Below are 23,056 nucleotides of genomic sequence, written 5' to 3'. Positions count from 1 at the left end.
CACCAGTATAGAAATTGTGATTGACCATTATTTCAGAATTAGTCAATTTGACTGTTTTGTAGAGTAACATTTATGTTTCTTCCTAGAACTAGACTGGTGTCTTTGAAAGCTTTATTAGTATCACAAATTAAAAAAAAAAAAAAAACAACAAAAAAACCCCAGAACAACAACAACAAAAACCAAACAAAAACCCCCCAAACAAACCACGATCAACCTTTTAAATATTAACTTAGATATTGTAAGTCTTGGTTGCTTCCAGGAGGAACCTGACAAGGAAAGGTTCCACTGCAGAATATTAACAATGTTAGTAAATTAGGTGTTCATAAAACAATTCAGAAATTGTTTTATTTAACTGCTAAAACTTCTCCTTTATTAAATTTTCTTTACAATATTTTAAACAATTATTACAACTTGAAAATAAATTATTTTCCCTTGGGGTGATAATCAATCCTACAAGACACCTTGCTGTTTACATTGGCTTAATATAATTTCACTTTCATTTGTCCTATAATAAATTCCACTGACACTTCATTGTAAAAGTGTCTATGGTATGACTTTTATCAAATATTAACTTTTTTTTTTGTTAAATTTAAGCCGTTTTGTAAATAGTATTGTCAAAAAGACTTTGGACTGAGCAAATTAATTCCTTATTGAAAGCAAGCAGGGACATGAACTCAATCAAGGTTATTTATATTCTCTATAACCAGTGTCTGTAATAATCATGGCCTAATAGTTAACTTTATATGTAAATATATCATCAGGGAGCTCTCAACAGACAAGCTCTTTTTAAAAATTTCCAGCCAAGCTGCTTCCTCTGTTGATGATGAACTTTGAAATATCTGAGCTTCTGGTTTTCTAAAGCCTCTAATTCTCCATGGACTGAGCATTACCATGTCTGATACTCATAGGAGCAGGGTAGACAGGCTGAATTGCTTGTCTGTGGCAATTCCATTCATAACTTCCAAGCCCTGATTGAAGTAAAGGCTGCACAGGGAGGGACAGAGACTTCAGTGTTGATTACAAGGCTTTATTTCAGTACTTTAAACTGGAGCTTCAGTTAGATGTCTGTCTTTTTCCAAGAGTATAACAAATCTTTTATAGAAAGCCTAGTCAGTGATACTTAGCTTGTTGCAGCTATTGATTTCATGGGTTTGCCACCTTAAGTAAGGAATATTATTAGCAGTTTCACTGCACCTTAGGCCAATGTCCTCCACTTACTGAACGTAAAGAAAAGTATTTCCTAGAATACTATCTAAAATTATATAAGTGTACTTGATCTTCATATGATATGCTATTCTTTTTCTTTCCATTTGGATGTATGGGTGGCAATAGCTCAATTTCTAACTCTCTTCAGTTTCTGCTTTTCCAGGTCCATGTAAATCTTACCACTGTTTTTTATTCCTTAATTACCTGTGAACATGCTCCTTTCCTGAAGAGAAAGGGAAAATGAAATAATTTGATATTTCCTCTAATATATTGATATAGGAAAAAGAAATATTAAGAAATATTAGAGAGAAAACTTTTTTTTTTTTGGTGACAAGTCGTGTGCTTTCCTCTGAGCAGTATAGTCACTGTAGAGACAAAAACTTGTGTTACATTGCTTTGACAGAGGATGTGGATTTGAGGAAGCAATCTTTTCATGTTGGTACAGATAAATGGATAAATATGTATATGGTGGAAAAGGGAAATGAGGTAGCGGTAATGGAAGAAAGCACTTTGTTATCGATATTGTTGTATCTATGCTAAAAGCTTCACTTAATAAGTTTTTTAATTAAAAAAAAACAGAAAATCTTTTCAGTTGCATTTAAATTTATTATAAGTGCCAGAAAACAAATACTAATGATAGTAGATGCTATTATTATGCTTAGAAAGATCATGGTTTTACTAAATATAGTTCAAGCCTCTAGCACATTAATGTTGGCAACATTCATTAGTACTTGTACTCTCAGTATTCATAAATTCTACTAGGAATCAGAACCATGAGAAAGTATCCACCCTGTCACTACTAGCCAAAGCAATTCATTAAAACATACTGAATGGTGAGTGCTTTAATAAGTTTTCTACAATTAACACACAGAATTAAAACAAATTGCAAAATTAATTTGGCAGAAATTCTGGGGAAAACAAAGGACCATGGGTAGTACCATTTGGAAATTGAAAATCTCACCTTTTAATTATTTGTGCAGAAAAAGAAGTTAGCTAAATTACTTGATGCAAATTATACACATTGACTGATGCAAATTATACACATTGACTGTATTTTAGATCACTGTTTTTTACAAATTGTCATGAGGGAAAATTCATCTCTTCAATATTATGAAAAAAAAAGTTTACTGAAACTGCATGTATTATAAAGAAACCAGAATAAGAACAAGACAGGAAAACAATCAATAAATGGTAGACATTCCACCCTTAATTTAAAAACTAGATTGTAGAACTTTGTCAGTCATGCTTTTATATAAAAGAATATAGTATATTCTGGACAACTTAATTTTTAATTATTGATAATTCTTGGACTGAATTATCAAAAAAGCCAAGAAAGTGTTCCAAACAAACCAGTTGGATGCTTATGAGATCCAAATTTATATTTGGGGGAAAAATAAAAACTGTTCAGTTGAAATGATTTTTAAGTCCTTTTGAGCAACATCTTCAGATGTATTCTTTTGCATTAGTAAGTGATTGTATATTCTGGTTTACGTTCTTAAAATTCCTCATTCTGAGATAGTCAGGGGTGGGGAAAAAAAACCAAAACAGAAAATTGACAAGATTTTCCAACCAAGAATAACTGAATACTACTGGTATATATGCCCTTAAACTACTTATGAAATAGACAAGTTTTAGGTGGGAGATCTTTCTTATAAGATTTAAGAGAATATTCATTAACTTTTTTTACAGCAATAACACTCTTTTTAATTTTTTTTAAATAAGAAGGAAGATGCTTCTCTTAATGAATTTAGTGCAGCTTTGATCTTTTTGCTACAAGCATAAAGGAATTCTTCAATCATCAAAATCTATCTAAAAGTGAGAGCCTAGTCACCTAAAAGATCAGATTACAAGCACTGATAGTAAAGGTAGGAATATATCCCTTCATTTAATCTAGAGCAGAAATTAGACTATATGCCTATACTTATTAAATATAACATTTTCATCCTCTTGCTCCTTTTATTTTCTTCAAAGCACCTATGTCATTATCCCACATGATACATGGTAGCCCATAAATGCAGTATCAATATCTTTGTATGAACTGTACTCCTCCGTTCTTAGATGTTCAATAACCCTACCATGTTGCTATGCATTCCATTTATTCATGTGGCTAGTAAAGTGTTTGCCAAGTACCCTTGAAGAAACAAGAAATATGGAAAAAATAAGTAAAGGTCCAAAGTCCTGTCATTATGATAATAATCAAGATTTCTAGGTAGATTTTTTAAAAGCTATGAAGTGACATATTTCCCCCTTGCTTGTTTTGCTAATAATTCTTCTACTGAGATAAGCCACCATATTTACACAATGAATATCCAAATAGGAAGATCAGTGTCCCACATTCATGACTGAAATCAGAGCATTTCCCTATCATTGCACTCTGCTTTACATTTTAATATACTTGTGTAACAGGTTTGAAATTGGCATTACATTGATAGGATCAATTTAGGTAGATCACAGTTAAAGGTTGTCATGCAAAAGCTGTTATAGATATTTAGCTATTGACTCCTTATCTAGCACCACTTGTCATAACTCTGTTGTCTTTAATGAAATGTTCATTAAAAAATATTCTTTTTCATAGAAAGCCTAAAATCATCATGTTTCAAGAATGCAAAGAGAAATATATATAAGGACATCTTTTATTTTGATGTTCCTACTGTTTGGCTCCAGTTAGGCTTCATCCTGTTTCTGGTTTACCAATCATAACCTTTAATATTATTTTTTTAATAGTCTAATCCAATAGGCACAATAATACCTAATAAAAATAACAACAATAATAATCTCACACTTTAATGATGGAAAACTTGGTATATTTCCCCCTCTTCATGCAACAGATAAATCACCAAGTTAAAATAATTTCTATGTTGCACCATTATAAAAGCAGCTGAAGAGAAGTGAGGAAAAGAGGAAGAAGAAAGAGTAACAAAGTTGCAGGGAGGGAAAAGGGGGGGGGATCTGTGTTTTACTCTCTTTAACAGATATGACCATAAGGGAAAAATTTAAATATTAATGAAAATGCTTATTTCCCAAAGGCCTGGCTAGCAAAGAATACTGAATGAGATAATTCACCAACCAAAGGAACACAGTAACCGAAAAGCAGATTATCACTGAAGTGAAAAACAAAGGCAGCAGACATAAATAATTAATTGAGGATGTTTCCCGTGGAAACATTGCTATGTTCTCTTTCAGTGTTTCTTATATTAATGTGTACACCCAATATTAAGTTTCTATGGTCTGAGTTACCTGAAAGGAAGTACAACCCTACATGTTTTTTTTTAATCTATGTTGAAAACCATACCTGCTGTGCTCTTTAAATGAAAGCTGACAAGCTACACCTTTAGATTGTTGCAGGAGTAATTACCAGCTACCTAAACAGATGTTGTCATTTTGTTCTCACACTGTGCGTGTCTCTCTATGTATGAAGACTATCAAAACTGGTTACAACTAGAGATGCTCAGAAAGCAGTTGAAATGGAATAATCTGGTAGGAACCTACTATTACATTATGATTTTTATTTTTTTTTTAACTGTGTTAAGCTTTGCCTCTGTACTCATACTGTGAGGGTTCTAACATAAAGAATAGGATCCCTGAAACAGCAATTGTGGCATGTAACTAAACTAAACTAATTATAATCTGAAAGAATCATATTATCCCCAAAATGGGTCTGATAACGGATCAAAGCAAATTCTCCTTTGTCTCATTATTCTGTCCCATGGGATTGCTCTTGTACTTGTGGATCACAACCTCTATGGATAGATTTCTTGGGCTCCAATGAGAGGATATCAAAAACTTACTGAACAGATATGACTAAATAAGTGTAGGAAACTAGCTTTATGTTTGCAACTTGATGTTTTTCAAGTCAAAGACCAGAAGTACACTCAAGTTCATACATAAACCAGCTGAAACTTGTCATATATTGGACTGATTTTTCAGTTATTTGAATGTGAAAACTCTCAAGTTTCACTGTGTTAAAGCTACTGACATTGTTGAAGTGATACCTGAGATGTAATGTGCCAATATGTATGTACCAGTCATGGGACAGATAGGAAAAAAATCTGAGGAGTGGTAGAAGGAGATAAGTATGAAAAATCTCTTCTGTTTAAGTGGTGATTGTTTCAAATGTATTGATAGATTCTTTACACAACGAGTAAAATTGAAGAAAATGGAATTTATTTCAACTCAATTTGCAAGTAGTAAAAATGCCTGAATTTTCCTAAACCAAATTATTATTTTTTGGGGGGCTTTTTAAAATGCTGTATACCAAATCAACATATTGCTTTCAGGAGAAGAATCACAGAATGGTTGGGGTTGGAAGGGAAGTCGAGATATCTAGTTCAAAGTTTCTTCCAAAGTAGGTTCACCTGGAACAGGTTGCACAGGACTGCGTCTAGGAGGATTTTGAATATCTCCAGAGGCGGAGACTCCACAGTCTCTCTGGGCAGCCTGTTCCAGTACTCTGTCACCTCTCTCAGCCTTTCCTCATAAGAGAGATGCTCCAGTCCCCTAATTATCTTTTCAGCCTTCTGCTGAACCCTCTCCAGTACTTCCTTGTCTTTCTTGGACTGGGGAACCCAGCATGGGACACAGTACTTCAAATGCAGCCTCCTTAGGGCTAAACTGAGGGGCAGGATCACCTCCCTGGACCTGCTGGCAATGTTTTTCCTAATGCAACCCAGGATACCATTGGCCTTCCTGGCCATAAGGGCACAACGCTGACTCATGGACAACTTGTCCACCAGGACCCCCAGGTCCTTCTCTGCAGAGTTGCTATCCAGCAGGTCAGCCTCCAGCTTGTACTGGTGCGTGGAGTTATTCTTCCTCATGTGCAGGACCCTGTATTTGCCTTTGTTGAACTTCAGATGGTTCTTCTCTGCCCATCTCTGCAATCTATTGAGGTCCTTCTGAAGGGCTGTAAAGACCTCTGGGCTATTGGCCACTCCTCCCAGTTCTGCATCATCAGCAAACTTGCTGGGGGCACACTCTGTCCCTGCATCCAGGTAACTGATGAGTAAGTTGAACAATAACTGGACCCAGCACTGACCCCTAGGGAACATTGCAAGCTACAGACCTCTAACTAGATTCTGCACTGCTGATCAGAGTTCTGCCCTTCAGTGAATTCTCAATTCGCCTCACTGTCCACTCATCTAAGCCACACTTCCACTTGGGCTTTTTGAAACACTTTATACCAAGCATCAACATATTGCTTTCAGGAAAATATGAACCCATGCCAAGTTATGTGCTTTGAATACGTTTACTGTAAAAAATATATGTATTATTTTGTAAGCTTGCCTTTTTGGGAATTCAAGGCTTCAATATGGATATAGCTTTAGGATGATTTCCATATAAACATATATATATATATACCTCCAAAGCACTGCCACAGACATTTGAGCTATTAACACGGGAAAGAGATCCTTCTGAGTATCTGTCAGGATACCTGTCCCTGTCCATAGAGAGATCTTTGGAACTAGAATTTTTAATTGCATTAGGACCAGGTTTGTCTCTTGAATTGTCTGTCATATTATTGAGAGGTATTTTTAACTTTCCTAACAAGGACTTGTCTTTTCCCATTAGGCTAAGCTTTAATGAAGAAACATCAGCATTGCTAACAACTGCACAAAGAGGGACAGAAGACCTTTGTGACCAAGGATGTGGTTGTCATGGAAACTGTTGCTGTTTCTATCACTCATTGGCTGTCTTTCAGGTAAATCAAAACAAAACCAAGAAAACTCTGTTTATCATTTCAAGGCTCTTAATCACAAACAGAAATAGGACGATGTAAACCCATGCCAGAGAAGATCAACATCATTATGAAAACCATTTACCTGAGTGTAACAACCCAATTTTAAGGGGAAGGAAGCACTTAAGATTTGAAAGTGTTCATCGGTCGAAAGGAACAACAAAAGTCAGAGGGTCTGTAAACAATCAGAGAGTTTTATTAGTAAATTACACAAAATTACACACTTGGTGTAGAAATTGGTATGTTAGTCCCTGACCTACTATATAGGCACATGGCAGTGGGTTTTGGATGAAGTGCTAGGGAAAAGAGAAATGAAAGGGGTTGATTAAAAAGGAGAGATGAATTAAAGAAAGGAAAAAAGAGAGGGGGAAAAGGGATCACCAGCCACCACTCCAGCATCGATCCAGCTGATGGGATGCCAATCCTGGTTTCGGTGGCAATCCAGCTGATAAGCGGCAACCCAGCTGTGTCAGTCCAGCTGGATGAGGTGTCCGGGGGGACTGCCCGAGCCTGGAGGGGTACCTTTTTATGGACAGGTTTCTCTGCCCCGGGGACAGGTTTCTTGCTTTCTGTGCTGATTAGTTATCATCCACAGTTTGTTCTTCTAGGCCTTTCTGTAAATGAGTTGGAGAACTTTGGGGATCTTTGGTGGTCCCAATCCTACCTTATAGTCCATACCCGCTTCCTTCCAATCATTTCTGTGCTTGCACTGTACTTTATTGTGGTTCTTTCCCACAGAAAAGTGCTACCCTATCTCCACCTGGCCCCCCTTCTCTTGATCTTTTGCAAGTTGTTTTAATACCAATAGTCCCTGGTTATTACCAACAATTCTTGTCAGTTGTTACTAACAGTCCTTGTTTGGCTTCACAGCCATCTGGTTATTGGTGTTTGAGACATACGCATTAGCCCCTTGTCTTCTGGGAACTGAAAGCTCAAAAGGATCTTACTTTGGACTGTTGTTTGTAGGGTTGTTAGAGACTTTAGTACACACCAACCCCTCATAATTGAGAGCTCGAGAGGTGTCATTTAATATCACTGTTTATAGGGTTGCAAGAGTGTGTATTTTAGTCATAGTAATTTTCCATCCTGGCCATAATTCAACTTGGTAACTGTCTTTGAAGTTTCAGCAACAGAAATATTATTCTACTTGGGTTGTTATTCATGTAAGAAAAATAAGTTTCCAAGGCTGCTCATTAAAAAACAGGTGCTCATTAGACAACACTAATTCCTGGGAATAGACAGTGTTTCTGATAAGCTGGAGAGAAGCTTAGCCCAGGTGCAGTTTGTCAAGGCCAACGAGCATTTCTCAGACCATACTGTGGCTTAAGGGTAGGTGGGGATGTGACTAAAGTCAGCTTTTCTGGCCTCTACCCTGAGTGGTGAAATTGTAAAAATTTAGATTCAGATATTTACAAGTGATGTCCATATACCATTAATTTGTACCTAAATCTGAATAATGTTTTAAAGAGAGGACAGCTGCATATCTCATTTGAAAAGACAATGACAACTATTACATGTGTAGTATCTCTTATGCAAGTTTTTCACGTAGCATTACCTTAGTTGCTTTAACTTTTGCAAGTAATAAAATGAGTTAACTGATAATCATTTAAGCTTCTCATATGAGAATTTTTGTGATTTGATAGCATATTGTCTCCAATCAATCTATTTTGGCTGCCCCGTTCTTAATGTTGTTCCTTATAAGGCCTCTCAACAGATGCTAAGCTATTCTCTCTCCTACAAAACTTATTGGTTTTGTGTCATTGCAAGATAAAATTTAGTAAAAGCTAATGTAATAAGACTTTTTTGGTTTGTAATAACACTGTGATATTGGACACAGGAATTTAGTAATGGAAAGTGTCTGTGGATATCGACATACATGCTTTGAATGCATACATGAAACAGTGATCTAATTTGGTGTTCCTCAATAGCTTCATTATCTTGTATTGTCTAAATCCATTACTTTCGGACAGGGAATATTGTTTTTATTTGTGTTGGATTGTCAGCCACATTGTCAGTTTTGGTAGCATTTGTATTTTGGTGATTTTGGTAGTGGTGCCTTACAACCAGCACCTATTAATGTAATTTTATTTTTTTTAAATTGAAATTTGAATTTTTATTGCTACAAATTCAAAATACTCTGATGTAAAATTCAAAAGCATTTCAGAAGTTTGAATCTAGAATTTCTTCTTAAGAATTATGTCTTCTATCTTGAAATCTTTAAAAGTCTATGTCTGGTAGAAGGCATTTGTCCTAGTTACAGGGACTAGGACCAGTTTATCACTATGTGGGTATAACCAAAACTGTGTATTCTACACCCTCTATGTAATTTCTGATGGACTGTTAGTAATGGATCATTTGCAGGAGCTGCCCAGGGAACACCTGACAACTCAGGCTACAAGCTAGGTATTAAAGAGACCTGAGAGGGGTGTTTCTTTCTCTTCACACTAATAACTGTGATAACAGCTGTGATAACTCCTCTCTGGGGAGGCATTAGCACCTTCGCACCCAGTCTGAGGGGTCATCTCTGCTAATGGGCCATACTGGACTGGCATAATAGGCAGCTGCAACACCTAGACTATCAAAGGCTCCAGAAATATCCCATGATTACATGGAGTTAAATCACCCATTGTGAAATTCCCTGCCCTGGGGGAGGTACTGGACATTCCCACCTGAACCTCAGCACATATAATCTTGGGGTTTTGGGACTTCGTGTGCCACTCATTGGATCCAGAGGAGGACCAGAAACTCCAACAAGACTGTGACTGCCACTCTCGACATGACTGTGATTGTTATGTCAATAGGACTACGACCATCATCTGGACCAATAGGTTTCCTTTCCTTTTAGTTTGCACCGAGGGGGGCCATGTGGTGCTCAGCACAGGGGTTGACAAACACCATTCTGTTCTTGTCCCAGGGTGTGGGGTTATACATTTGTCTTTGCAAGTTAAAACCAGTTTTTCTCTGTTTCATTGTATTTATTGTAATCTTTTTAGTAAATTGTAACTGACTTGTAATCTCTTATGAGCTGGGTTCATTTCTCCCACTGGTTTACTTTTAAACCGGCACAGTATTATACTGTGAAATTAATATACCTGAGAGTGCAGTTGGTTTCACATAGTTAATATCTCTTTAACCTCAACTGCTGTTAAAGAGAATACCTGTTTGCTTCAAATAGATTTACCTAACTCTGTACAACACAACAATATGCTGCAAAATCTGTGAGACACATTTAACGTGCTTGCAATTCTGTATCCTAAAATTGCATATATGGGAATGAGTTTCATCTCTTTGTGAGGGAAATTTTTTAGGTACATACATTAAAATATCATCTTGCAAAGACTTAAAAGCATTAGCAGTGACTAATACAGCATTAAAATGCATAACTACTTTGGAAGTTAAACTGAAATTCAGTATTTATAGAAATATTTTATTTAAATAGCATAATATCTTCAAAACTCTAGCCAGTCATTTAGCACCACATTTAAAACCTCTAGTCTGTAAATTTGTTACTTATATATGATGGTTTCTAAAACATTCCTCTTTTTATATTTTGTTTTTAATTTGTGATTCTTTAGGATTTTTAAAGGTTTATACCATATTACTGCAGCAGATTTAACTTCTGTAAGATATAATTTTTAACCTCAGTGCTTTTTTCACATGTTGTCAAATGTAATGTGATAACACATACTTTTTTTCTCATGTGTAAAGATAATTTTGTAATTATTTCATTAATAATAATTATCCATTAGTAAATTTAATGCTATAAGAGCTGAAATTAACCAAATATAACAAAACGGGATTCAAAAATAATTTTAAATAGGTCATCAGTGTAACTAGAAATTTACTGTGTTCATACCTTTCATATTTGATTACACCATCCTGCATTTAGAGATGTTTTTATATTACAGCACTGATTAGAAGGTTTGCAACTACTAAGAGTTCTTTCCCACAGCTGATGCAATTCAAGGTAGCCTAGTTAGTTTGATGCCTGAATGCCCTGTTCTTAACAATAGAGTAATAGATATTGATGGTGTTCCAGTAAGATAAAGTTCATTCCGTTTCTGTTGGTTTAGGCTCTGTTAAAATTCAGTACTTCCTTATCCATTAAATCATCAGATCATGGGATCACTCTTAGCAGCAGGCAGTGTTTGGAAGAGAGTACTATGCTGTTGTATTGATTTTGCAGTGGTGAGGGAATCATCTAAGAGAAAATAGATGACCTCTCTAGTTTGTGTGATCCCATTTTTATATAATTTTTATCTTAAAACTGACCCTGGTAGTTTGGATCTTGCTTATGCATGAATGTATGGAAGTGTGCTTAAGCTATGTGGAAAATATTTGACTGGAGATAAAAATTATTATTTTCTGAACACAAGACGAGACTGAATTATGTCTCTTAAGTTATTTTAGTGTAAGGAAACTGTGATCTGGGAGTACAGCTCACAGTTACACACTTAAATTCTCAAAAACTTCACATTTATGATATCTTGATAGTTAACAGATGAAAAGAAGGTTTTAAGATGGTTATGTTCCTTCTTTTCTTATGGTGTAGTACTGCTCTTCAAGCCAAATTGGAATTGAAGAAGAATTAAGCTGTCATTTTAGAACTAGAGGTTGGCTCACTTCTGAACTGACAGTTGGAAAAAAAACTTTTTTTTGGAGGGTTTTGGGTTTTTGGGGGTATTTTTTATTTCTTCTTCTATGAAGCTTTCCTGTAGGGAAAGCCATCAAGCTGTAAGAGAACAGATTACCATGGGGGAACTGTTAATCTGAAATTCAGAGTAGCTTCTGATTTGGTTACAATAATACCCAAAGTGAGTTCAGAGACACCCATCTTAAATTTAATCCAAGTTCATCAGAATTTAATCTGGGGGTTTATTCCTAGGGTTTTACTGTCCTGGTTCCACTTTAGAGTCTGCTTTTATGCGTATAGTAAAGGCTACTTATTTTTGGTTCACACAAGGAACAGCTAAGCAGAGAACCTTTTCTTTGTTTAGACTTGCTAAGGTTTTCTTGTACTGATTTGAACTGAGTATTACTGAAAGGTATTACTTTAAAACAGCGCTCCCTAACCTCAGCATGAGATAAACAGGTATATCTCTTTGTGTTCCAGAAAGAAAAGTATTTTTAAAACAGAATGAAATGACATCAGATTATCAGCTCATGGTAAATAAAAAAAATAAGACTGTGGCTTTTATTTGCAGGTGTAAGACACTTGGAAAAAGCTAGTTTAAGATTAGGGCTCCTGTAATTCCTTTTAATAATTATTGCTGCCTGTGAAAACATGTTTCAGAATTTAAATATATGCTAAAGATAGTGTAATAGAGTAAATGATATTTTTAGAGTTCTAATTTTTTTTAATCTAGCACATATTCCATATGCCTTTTTGTTCCCCTGCCCATTTATCTACTTCTGTATTATTACCTGCTGCATGTTAATCGGATCAAAGTGAGACTCATTTTCTCTGTAAAACTTTATAATTCATGGCATTGATAAAATTATGGGTATAATAAAAGCAGTAAGGCTTTGCAAGATAGAGGCAGTTCCTCTGAGACCCCATGGTCACTGTTCATAGCATCAAGTCAGTAAACACTCTATGTATCATTCATTTCTTTCTACCTAAAATATTCTCACTAGCAAGCAAAAACTCCCTAAAACTAGGCTTTTCTCTGTATCTCTCAGTAAGGTGCTCAAAGTTAAAAACAGTAGGACTTTTTCTGGTTTTTTAGTTGTTTGATAGAATATGATATGAATGGAGACTTACAAAAAATACTCTTAAGATAGCATATGTGGAACAAACATAAGTGTTCTGTCTAGTTTTGACCTACAACTGGTAGTGATTTGAGGTTCTTTCTGTCTTTAATCATGTCCATCCCTCTCAATCTGGCTACTTGGAGGCTTTTAGGAATTGTCTCTATCATTTGCATTTACAGGCTTCCAAAACGCATCTCAAACCTGCTCAATATGCGTCTTTCAGAGTTACAGCAGCCAGTGCTAGGATTAAAATTCATAGCCAAAGGTTCATAAACTCATTAACCAATCCATATAAATATGCATACCACTCTGAGTGCCAAGACTATTTCATGTTTTTATTCTTTCCCCTTTTAGACAGTGTCCTTCCCAATTCAGAGTGGACAGTATATGAAATGTTGTTTCCCTGCCAAATGAACGATGAACACATGAATTACCAATGCTTATCACTGATAAGCCTATACAATTATTCAGCTTTCCCCCCACCCCCTGGCCCTGCACTAGCCATGTAACTTTATCACCTTTGATAACTAAGCGTAAAAGTTGGGAGACAGAGCTGTAGATAAGTACTAGTGCCTGGGGACTTTCATGCTCTCAGCCTTCCAAGTGAAAATTGAAAACACACTTAAACCTTCTATTGCCCGTCCTGAATACTGCATTTGCAGACAGTGCAAAGCAAGAAAACAGGTAGCCACAGTCCTGAAATCCAAGGTAGACTGCTGTCCAGACCCTCACTGCTGGATCTAGTGCTTAGTTGAATCAGAGAAAAAGGCATTTATCTGCTGAATTATGTACTTGTTGAGACCCCTGGTGGCCTAGTGGTTAGCGTGCAGGACTTTCACTGCTGCGACCACGGGTTCAAATCCCGGTCTCCTGGCCTGATGGAGGTCGTTAGCCCTGTGTGGCCATCCATCTATGAGAAGGACACTCTAAACAAACCTACGTCCTGAGGACCTCACTGCCATTGTCCAAGCTTGCTTGGCCCCGGCAGATGAACCTTAGGATTAAAGGGTGGGCTCAGTTCAGCGCAGGCTGTGTCTCACCTAAAAAATCCATTGCGCAGGCTGGAAAGGTAAAAGACCTTTCCCCAAATCTTCGTTCGCGAAGATGGGCCATTATTTTATTATTATTATGTACTTGTTATAATAGTTAATTGAGAAGAAGAATGGAAAGGTAAAAATTATTTACTGCTCCAAGAATCCTGAAGCATGTTTGATGTTAAGTATTAAGGATGGGAAAAGTTGTAGGCATGAAAAGAGGCATTTTGAATATGGATATAAGAAAGAATACTTGTTTGCATGTCTGTGGGGGTTTTTTTCCCTACGTTTAAGAATTTCTGGAATAAGTTATTTAGATTTTTATACCTTGATGAAGCTATTTAATTATATTCCTACATGCTGAGAGGTGGTAATTCAACTTGCAGAATACCAAATGTTAGGCAACTACAAAATACCTTTCTTTTAGCAGGTAAGGAATTGCTGTGCTAGGCCTTTTCAGGGCTAAGATAATAGAAAATGTGAGCAATAGTTAGAATCAGAACAACAACATTGTCATGTATACAAGAATTAAAATAATGTTTGATATTTCATGAAATAACTGTTGTAACATTTCCACTTGTATCAGTGGCATACTGCAACATATTTTAATTTCCTACCTAAAATAGTTTCTCAGTTTAATACACTTAGATTTGGTCATTAAAGAGTTCCTACCTCCTAACAAGTTCTTATGAGTCTTCAATCTAGCAAACTGGCACTTAGATTGTCTCCAGTTTGGAACTGGAATGACAAACCTTCTTTCTTCAGAAAAAAATTGTGATGCCCGATGAAAGATAGATGCCAGTCATTCTATTGTCACTACAAATCTAGAGAACCTTTAACCTGCACATCTGTCCTCATTTTTGTGTTCTATCTTTTTTGGTGGAGAAGTCTTAACGCGACAAACCGTTTAGAGTCATCCTATTGTAGTCTGATGCTTTTAAAATATTTTCTATTTCATGAGATATGATACTAAATCGTGTGTGTTTTACTCATAAAATTATTAAAAAAATATGATGAAGCAATGTTTTTTGGTTAACTTAATGATTTTACCACTCTGTCTGGGAGTTTCCACAGAAATATCTACTGATTTCAAAATTACACAATAAGATAATGCCTCTACTACTTCTCTTCATATTTTTTGAATTATATAGAAGATGACATGCCACTGGGATTCAGTCCCAGCATTATACTCCTGGAGTCTCATCTTGACCTGAAGTCAAAATGTCAATCAGTATTACCACTTTATGATGGTTTTGATTAAAGTTTTGGTCACTCTTCTTGATCTTGATTAAAATATTAAAGACTAAATCTCTTTTAACTTCAAAACTCCCACATTTGATGGATCCCACAAGGATGCTCTATGTCTATAGCACTGATGTAACACTTAGCATTTATATCAGAGTATAATAAGGAATAAGCAATTCTGTTTTACTTGAGGTTTTTTCTGATTTTTTAGTTCTTAGAGATTTCGGGCTGCGTATTTACTTTTATGGGTAGTAGTAAAACTATTTTAATAAAGCTACAAAAGCATATTTTAAAATTCCTGCTAGTAGGGAGAAATCTGCTGTTAATCAGTCACAAAGAGCTGGACAAAACAGCAACCATGCAGGCCCAGGTTCATCTTATTTAACTTGTATGTTTAAACTGAAATATCACAGTTAGGAAATAATTAGTTTCCTTCCTATATAGTCAATAGACAGAGATAGGCACTTGCAAAAGGCAGTTAAACCCATCTGCATCTGCATTACTCTCTGGAATTCAGCACTAAAACACACTAACTTCTAACATTAAGGATATGACCTCTTTCAAGTTTTTTTGTGATTAGGGAACACAGAGAGAAAGCATATTTCTGAACAGATACTCATAACAATGGCAGATATGAAAGAAAAAATCTTTCATCCTAAAGTGGTGTATAATGAATAGCAATGAAAGATTTGACTGAGGAGAAGTTAACATTTCTGAGTGTTGGGTCAGTGAGAAGTGCCCAGACTGTGGACAGACATGAATGCTAATTCATCAGGTCGTTTCCTCATTCTGGCTATGGGAAAACTCAGCATGGTCATGCACATTAGGGAAAAACCTCCCAGCACGGGGTGACAGGAAAAGAACCCTGACCCCAAACGGGTTTCCTGGCTTCAGGTGTATTTAGCAATAACAGCAGGTGGTGTACTGTGTTATTGTCAGTAAGCATGTTCAGGAACTTCATCTTTACATCCATCACCTCCAGTTAGGTCCTATATGTGACCAGGCAGTACATCTCTCTCATTACTAAAAGAGACTTGCACAGTTAATATTTAATAGAGCACTTAGGTTACTAGAAGGATCACCCCGTTCTGTTTGATAAATGTTGTTTGGTTTTTTTTTACCCCAAAGTAATGTTAACAATTGTAACCACTGTAAACAAGGTCATAGAGTCTGTATAGAAACTAACTTAGCATAATCACTAGAACAAACAATCAAACCTGTCTCTCAGCTACATATTAAATGTTTACCTTCAGCCAAAAGTTCAGCAGAATGGGACTGTGGGGGACAGCCTTTCAGCTCTGTGCAGCACATGAAAAAATGGCATCTGCCCGCTAAATGCAGCACTCTGGATCCAATGGTTTCAGTCACAAAGGTTGTTTCCTATTGCCAGCCAACAAGATGTTGAAAGTAGTCCTTACTACTTTTCCCTGATATTCCATGTCATACTTTTCCAACTACTGCAGTGGGTGGGACTTCACCCGAAGTCCTCATCCCTAGGAACCTCTGCTGCTTTCATTCATATTACTGGGAATTCATCAGTTGTAGTACACATTGCAACAGTGACAAGGATTTTGTAGGACTATTTGTAATAGGTTTGCTAGCAAAAGTAATTCATTCTATGAAGTGATTATAATTTTCCTTAAGTGTGCTTCTAGATGACCATTTCTCATGATCAGAAGTAATAAAAACAGTAACACTTGGGCTTAACAAGCAACTGAGCCTGTTTTCTCTTTCTTCCACTGCCAGACATGTACAAGGAGTTATTAGCTAATAATACAGAATAATTTTGAGTTTCAAAGCACCAGTAACAATATAACAAGTACATAATAAAATAAGTTATTAACTTCATTTCAAAAAGTCATTAGTGGCTACCAGAATGTTTCTTAAGAATTGGTCTGGCCTTTTCTAATAGGAATGCAATAAAAAGACAGTGAAACCTTTGAAATTATGACAAATTCAGCTTTGAAATTAGATACAGTTTTCTACTAATGAGGGTAAAACAATATCGGAGCAGCTCTACTAGGAGAGCTGGCAGAGATGACACTGCTTCGAGTTGGAAAGCAAAATTAAATAACTTTAGAAATTTAAAGTTTTATCAAGATTCTAATAGAAATTTTATGGAGAATGTGAGTCAATGTGTGTGTGTGAGTGTTTGTGCCCATACCTGTGTTGAAAGAGAGTAATACTGGGTTGCATTAATCACGGTGTTTTACACACACACGCCCCTACGGCCTTGCCTTTGGGGGTTCATTGAGATCATAGCAAGCTCTCTAATGCTCACTTTCCTAGGGATGGTCACAAGTTTCTCAATGTGACACCAAATTGTCAGGCTAGATGTGTTCAGGATTTTTTTCTGGCTTTACTGTCCTACAACCATAGCAAGATAGAAGAATAATCAAATTGTTGGTTCATGTCTAGCCTTATTTCAAGCAATAGCACCTTAGCATTTAACCCAAGGAATACCACACTGTATGTTAAGATGTTAGGGGGAAAAAAACCCAAACCAAACAAAACAACAAACAAAACCAACACAGCAAAAATAACCAGTAACTGAAACCAGCTCCAAGGGGATTGTATGTATTTGTTTCTCATTATTCAATTCCAACCTTAGGTAATGAACATTGGAAAAGTTCCCTTTGGAAAGACTTCCAGAGTTTACTTTTCTTTGATTAAAAGTTCTAGTCAGGACTCTTCAAGTGGTATGTTGCCAAGTGTTTATGAGGATATCTTCTGTTTCTACTTAGTATGGTCAAATATACCTGGTGACAACAAGAGATTGAACTGACAAACCACAGGTCACACATTTGGGGTAAATGAAACCTCCTTGCCCTTTCAAATGCAAAATACTGATATAGTAAATAACATCATCAAAACTATATGGGAGAAATCAAATTACTACCATGGACTGAATAAAATTAAAGATGGAAGTAATTGTTTACTTTTGGGGAAAAAAAAATCAGAATGTGTAAAAAACACCTTCAGAAATGATCCAGGGAGCCAAACTCATTGCTGTGCTGGAATGAAAAGTCATCTATTTATTAATGTCACAAACTTTCAGCAATGATATGATTTTCCTCCCACAGCTAAGATCCATAGCTACTCTATATCTGATAATTACCTGTGTTGGAAATAGTGATAGGATAGCCTGTTTCCTTGCAAATATTCTCTTCTACTCCCTAGATGTTAACTATCTTTTCCTTTCAGACTTTCTCCTCAGAGTAGTGGCAGTAGGTTAAACTCACAGTAATCTTAGCCAATATGAAACCAATACTTGTTGCCTGTGTCACATTTGAAGAAGTCTTTGTGTGTTAAAAGTTATGTGGCTTTTCTTCTGTTTGTTTGTTTATCAGTTGATCATATAAGAGGATTTCTTACCATTTGAAAACATGGCTCATTTTTGGAGTCACCCCAAAAAAATAATCCTTGATCCCATTGTTGAGAACATGATTGTCATTTGGAAAAATTACTAAATTATATAAAAATAAAATCTGTCAGTTTCTCCACATGGGAGGCAAGCTGGTGATGTAAAGAGGTCACATATCTTATCAAATAATGAATAAGTACACTTCATATATATGTGACTTCATGAACATAAGTAGCTACGAATGAGCCTCTTGCTGTTCCAGACTTAAAGATGCACTTGTCAATTCTATACTGCCTTTGCTTAAATTGGTGTTAGCAGTTAGGTGAGAGCAATTTCTTAACTGTACTGTAACTAAATCTCTTTCCTAAACTGAATGAAAATAGTGTGAAAAATAAATCTCTCTCCTGTCAGAAAGTATGATATATACATACAGTGTTCAGTGCTGCTAAGATGGTGGGAGGCAACTTACTGAGCTCTGTACAGCACTGTGACTGGAAACTGCTTGCTCAGTGGAGTGCTTTAATAGTTAGGGCTTTCCCTATTAAGTGCAGCAGTGTGAAAATGTTGATAATACTGAAGAACATACCCTGCAATTTTGGCTTTTATTCATCATGGTTAGCTGTGCTATGTACTGAGGCCACTTCAGTAGTGGTTTTAGTTTACTTCACTGGATTTATCAACCTTAATGTTAGGTATTCAAGTAGAAAGGTTTTGTCTAGTATTTTGTTAAGTCTGAGCTGGTTTTTAACTGGAATTTTTCTGTGGTTCTGTGTTGGGGGAGTGAGGAGGTTGTGCAGTTTTTTAATGTTTTTCTTAGCTCCACTACAGTTAACACAGCTCATGAGCTCAGTGGTTAAACAGTTCCTGTACCATTGATGGCCACTAGGGTGTGAGCCCTGTGGGGAGTGCACCACGGCCTGTGTTTCTAGTGTTCACCCTTAATATGGTGTGCAACTCTAAAAAGAGAGTGCTGTAGTCATGGCACTTTAGGTAGTGTCAATTTAGCTCAGTACAAAGCTATGGCTCACCACACAGCCATTAAGAATATCATCCTTGCACAACACAGAATTGCAAGTGATAGTATTTAAACTCCCTAAACTGTGAATGATAGTGTTCTCATTTTGTCCAGGAAGAAATGTGAAGATAGGCATTCTGATTAAGCTTGTGATTTAAGCAAGTTAGGTAAAAAAAGAATATAGTCTCATCATCTGCAAGAGGATGTGGCATCACTGAAATTTAGCATTGATTTTTAAAGTGATTAAAAAAGAACAATGGATCACAGAGTCAGCCAATTTCAAAAGAAAAAGATGAGCATATTCATAAATATCTCCTGGCATTAGCATTGGTGCAAGTTAGCAGTTCTGAACCCCTCCCTTAAGATGCTGCTTTTCTATAAGTCCTGTGGAAACTACTGTTAAATGAGGTACTTGATCTGGATGACTAAAGCAAGTGGCGTGAATATTGTTCTATAACACTTCAACTGATGTTCACTTGTAATTGAAGCCCTATTCTGTTCAAAAAATTAAAGCTGAAAAACCTCTCAAAAATTATTTTAGAATGCAAAACATAAAGTGAAGAATGAAAATATGTTGAAATGGCAGAGTACAGAAATGAATGTTTTTTGCCTCATAGTTAATTTTTGCTAAGATATTTTAAAGTAATGTTTGTGATGATATGTTCTAAATCTACATATGCCACAGACGGGCAACAGGTGAGTAGTGAAATGATTATATTTGCAGGAAAATTACCCAACCCCCCCGATGGTGTCTACCTATATTCTGATTTGGTGACATTACCCACCAGGACTTACATGGAACATTACATTTCTGTAGAGTTAACATTTGTACCTACAGTTTACTTTCTATAATATATCAGAACAATCAATTTTTTCCTAAAATAATTATAACTCAAAGTAGCATATTTTTCTGGTTTTAATGTATTTTCTCTTTGCTGAATTCTTATTTTTTGATGACCATAGAGTTAAAAAAAATATAGAATTTTTATTTTCCATTTGCTAGGGAGTTCTTAAAACTTCTTAACAGTGTTGGATGCATCACTTTAGTGAGTTTAACATTCATAACAATGGAAAAAAATCTTAAATAGTGAACAAATTGGGCAACCCAAACAGGAATAGACATAGTGAAATGAACAAGAAACTACAGAAGATTTTTCATTAAGTTAATTTCATCATTGGTTTGCACGTTGCTTGACTCATTGGGTCAAATAGGGCCTAGTGCTGGACTTAGTGAGTTTAACGTATAATACAGTTGTATAAATTATGGTATAGATTGTCTAAAATTAGATTAGCTTGTCTAACAGGGCACAGTGCAAGGCAAACAAAAAATTTAAAAGCTGACCTGTTTGTATATCTAGATTTCTACTGCATTCTTTAGCTTGATTTTATCATCACTGTTCAAGGCTTAAGAACCTTTATACTGCAGCTTTAAGGATGTCAAAAGAAATTTTAGATACTTTGTTTGGCAAGATAACCTATGTGTACTCCTTTGCATTTCAGAATTTCATGTTAGATTAGACTTCGGAATGAAAAAAATAATTCTATTAACAACTGAAAGAAAAGAAAATAAATTTCTTGTAAAACTCCCTAAGTCTTCTGTGTTCAGTTCAGTATGGTCTTAAATAATGGCTATAATTTATACTGTAATCTGTGGTAGTTAAGGCTATACATTTGCATGTCTCCAGACTTGCACAGCAGGTTAATGTGTACTGTAGTTCAATCTGACAGCATAGTGGATGTGCCAGACTTTTATAAGAAAAATTAAGTAGGAGATCTAAAGCAAAATATAACCCTTTTATTTGTGTGAGATATATGGAAAAAGTTACATTTTGTTCAATACCCTTTCCAAGGTACCCACAAGGCCTTTTTTACTTTTATGTTTCTTCTGGTCAGTTGTCCTTATATTTGTTGCTAAGGTTTTAAAATTCTTGTAATAAGAATCTTTATAACAAGCAAAATACTTTAGCAACGATTATATGAATTATTTTCTGACATAAGACTTAAGAAAGTTATGATTTAAAAGTAAAATTGAGTTTCCACTTTGATAAGGAATATTTTGTCATAAATTATAGAGTTCTCTAATGACCTTTTCTTAATTATCCTCATTTTTACATTATTCATGTCAGTGAAATAGTTCATTTTTAAATAGTAATTAATCTTGAAAATACAGAGAAAGCGTGTGCCTTTCTAGAAAGGCTTCTCATTTACAACCTGAGTCTTTCTGGAACATTTTTAGTATACCTGTTCTTGTGAACAGTTAATTAAATTTCTTCTTTCCTTCTTTTACTTACACACTTCCATGAGTTTTCCTTCTAGAACAACTAGTATGGGGAAGCCCCACCTTATTTCATTCAGTTGTGTAGGCAGTGCTGCATAATATTCCAAAAAGCTCAAAATTCCTAAAATATTTGGAAGTATCAAATAGAGATATTATTCATCTCTGTAACGGATATAAAGATATAAGCAATTTATCAGACTGGCTCAAGGGAGAAGAATCTTACTAAAGACAGAATTAATCATAGTGGTTTTGGTATTTTCTTGATGTTTAAGAAATGAGATATTGTGAAATAAAAAAGCTAGCTCTAGTCCCAGTATGCTTTAATGAAGATTTTGTGCCATGAAATAAAAGTAAAGGATTAAAAATAGATCTATGTCCTGTTTCTAAATCCACAAAGATTTTTAATGTATCTGCAGAGAAATTCGTCAAAACTGCTTTCCAGGGCTCTGATCACAATATTCTCATAATGAATTTCAAAGTAAATTTGTCTAGTATTTGCATAATTTGTCTAAGAGTAATCGTTACGAAAGAATTAATATCAAAAGTATCAGTTGATGAGTTTGCTTCTGGTTGGGAGCCTTGAAACTTGCCTTTGCTCTGGTTGCGAAAGCATATCTGCAGTACATTATGGTGTCTGCTCAGGTTACTACAATGCTGTAAAAGGATTGCCATATCTTTAAGAGTCTGGATTCTGGGAACTGGTTGGACATTATTTTAAAAGTTCTTGCAGTTGAACCCAGAGAACATGTTTTATTCCTTCCAGAGATATTTTTGTAGTTGTTTTGTTCTTGTGTTCAGTGAGACATGACCACAGCTGGCAGTGATACCAATAGTTTTCCTCCATCCTAAATTTAAATTGCAAATGGATAAATACTTAACTTTGCTTTTAAGCTTTTTTTATGAATTCTAAGAATCACACAGTTAGAGATGATTAATTCTCAAGGCCATATGCTACCTAAGATAAACAAGCCCCATATTCTTGATGAAATAATATAGCAAGATTATAAGTCAAATTTTACATTACAACACATTATTATGCCAGCAGGAACATATTGCTATTAATTAGGTCACAATTAGTCCCTCTTATTTATAATCTCAGAGTATTAGATATTGATGGAATTAATAGATTAACAACTTCATTTAATGGTGTCAAACAGGCCAAAATGCAAATAGAGATTGCTTTAATGGGATTTATTGATTTACGTGCATATGCCTTTTATTCAATTTTGCACTCGACCTACACAATTGCTTTATATTTTAGTTCATAAAGAAAACGCAGGGATCCCGCGGTCGCATTAGGAAATAATTAGTTGTTTAAAAAACATCTCCACCATGCAACTTTTAGGATTTACATGTAGACTTGTTTCTGTATGTCACTCACATGCTGCACCCCATTCTTCTAACAGCAAGTCAATATTACTTTAAT

General features: G+C 35.5%; 1 protein-coding gene across 5 annotated transcripts in view; it reads left to right on the top strand.

The window, feature by feature from the left end:
• The window catches only part of CNTN5 (contactin 5), a 634,097-nt gene that overhangs the window by 297,873 nt on the left and 313,168 nt on the right, over nt 1–23,056 (top strand). For all 5 annotated transcript variants that reach the window (XM_027677364.1, XM_027677365.1, XM_027677367.1 and 2 more), the window contains one exon: nt 6,775–6,904. In XM_027677364.1, coding sequence (XP_027533165.1) covers nt 6,850–6,904 — 55 coding nt within the window. In that variant the 5' untranslated portion in view covers nt 6,775–6,849. The remainder of the gene's footprint in view (nt 1–6,774; nt 6,905–23,056) is intronic.

Source organism: Neopelma chrysocephalum, unplaced genomic scaffold, assembly GCF_003984885.1.
Source record: "Neopelma chrysocephalum unplaced genomic scaffold, ASM398488v2 Primary Assembly neopelma1_43, whole genome shotgun sequence".
Classification (NCBI taxonomy): domain Eukaryota; kingdom Metazoa; phylum Chordata; class Aves; order Passeriformes; family Pipridae; genus Neopelma; species Neopelma chrysocephalum.
The sequence above is the reverse complement of the archived record's forward strand: the minus strand, read 5'-3'. Positions and strand labels throughout refer to the sequence as shown.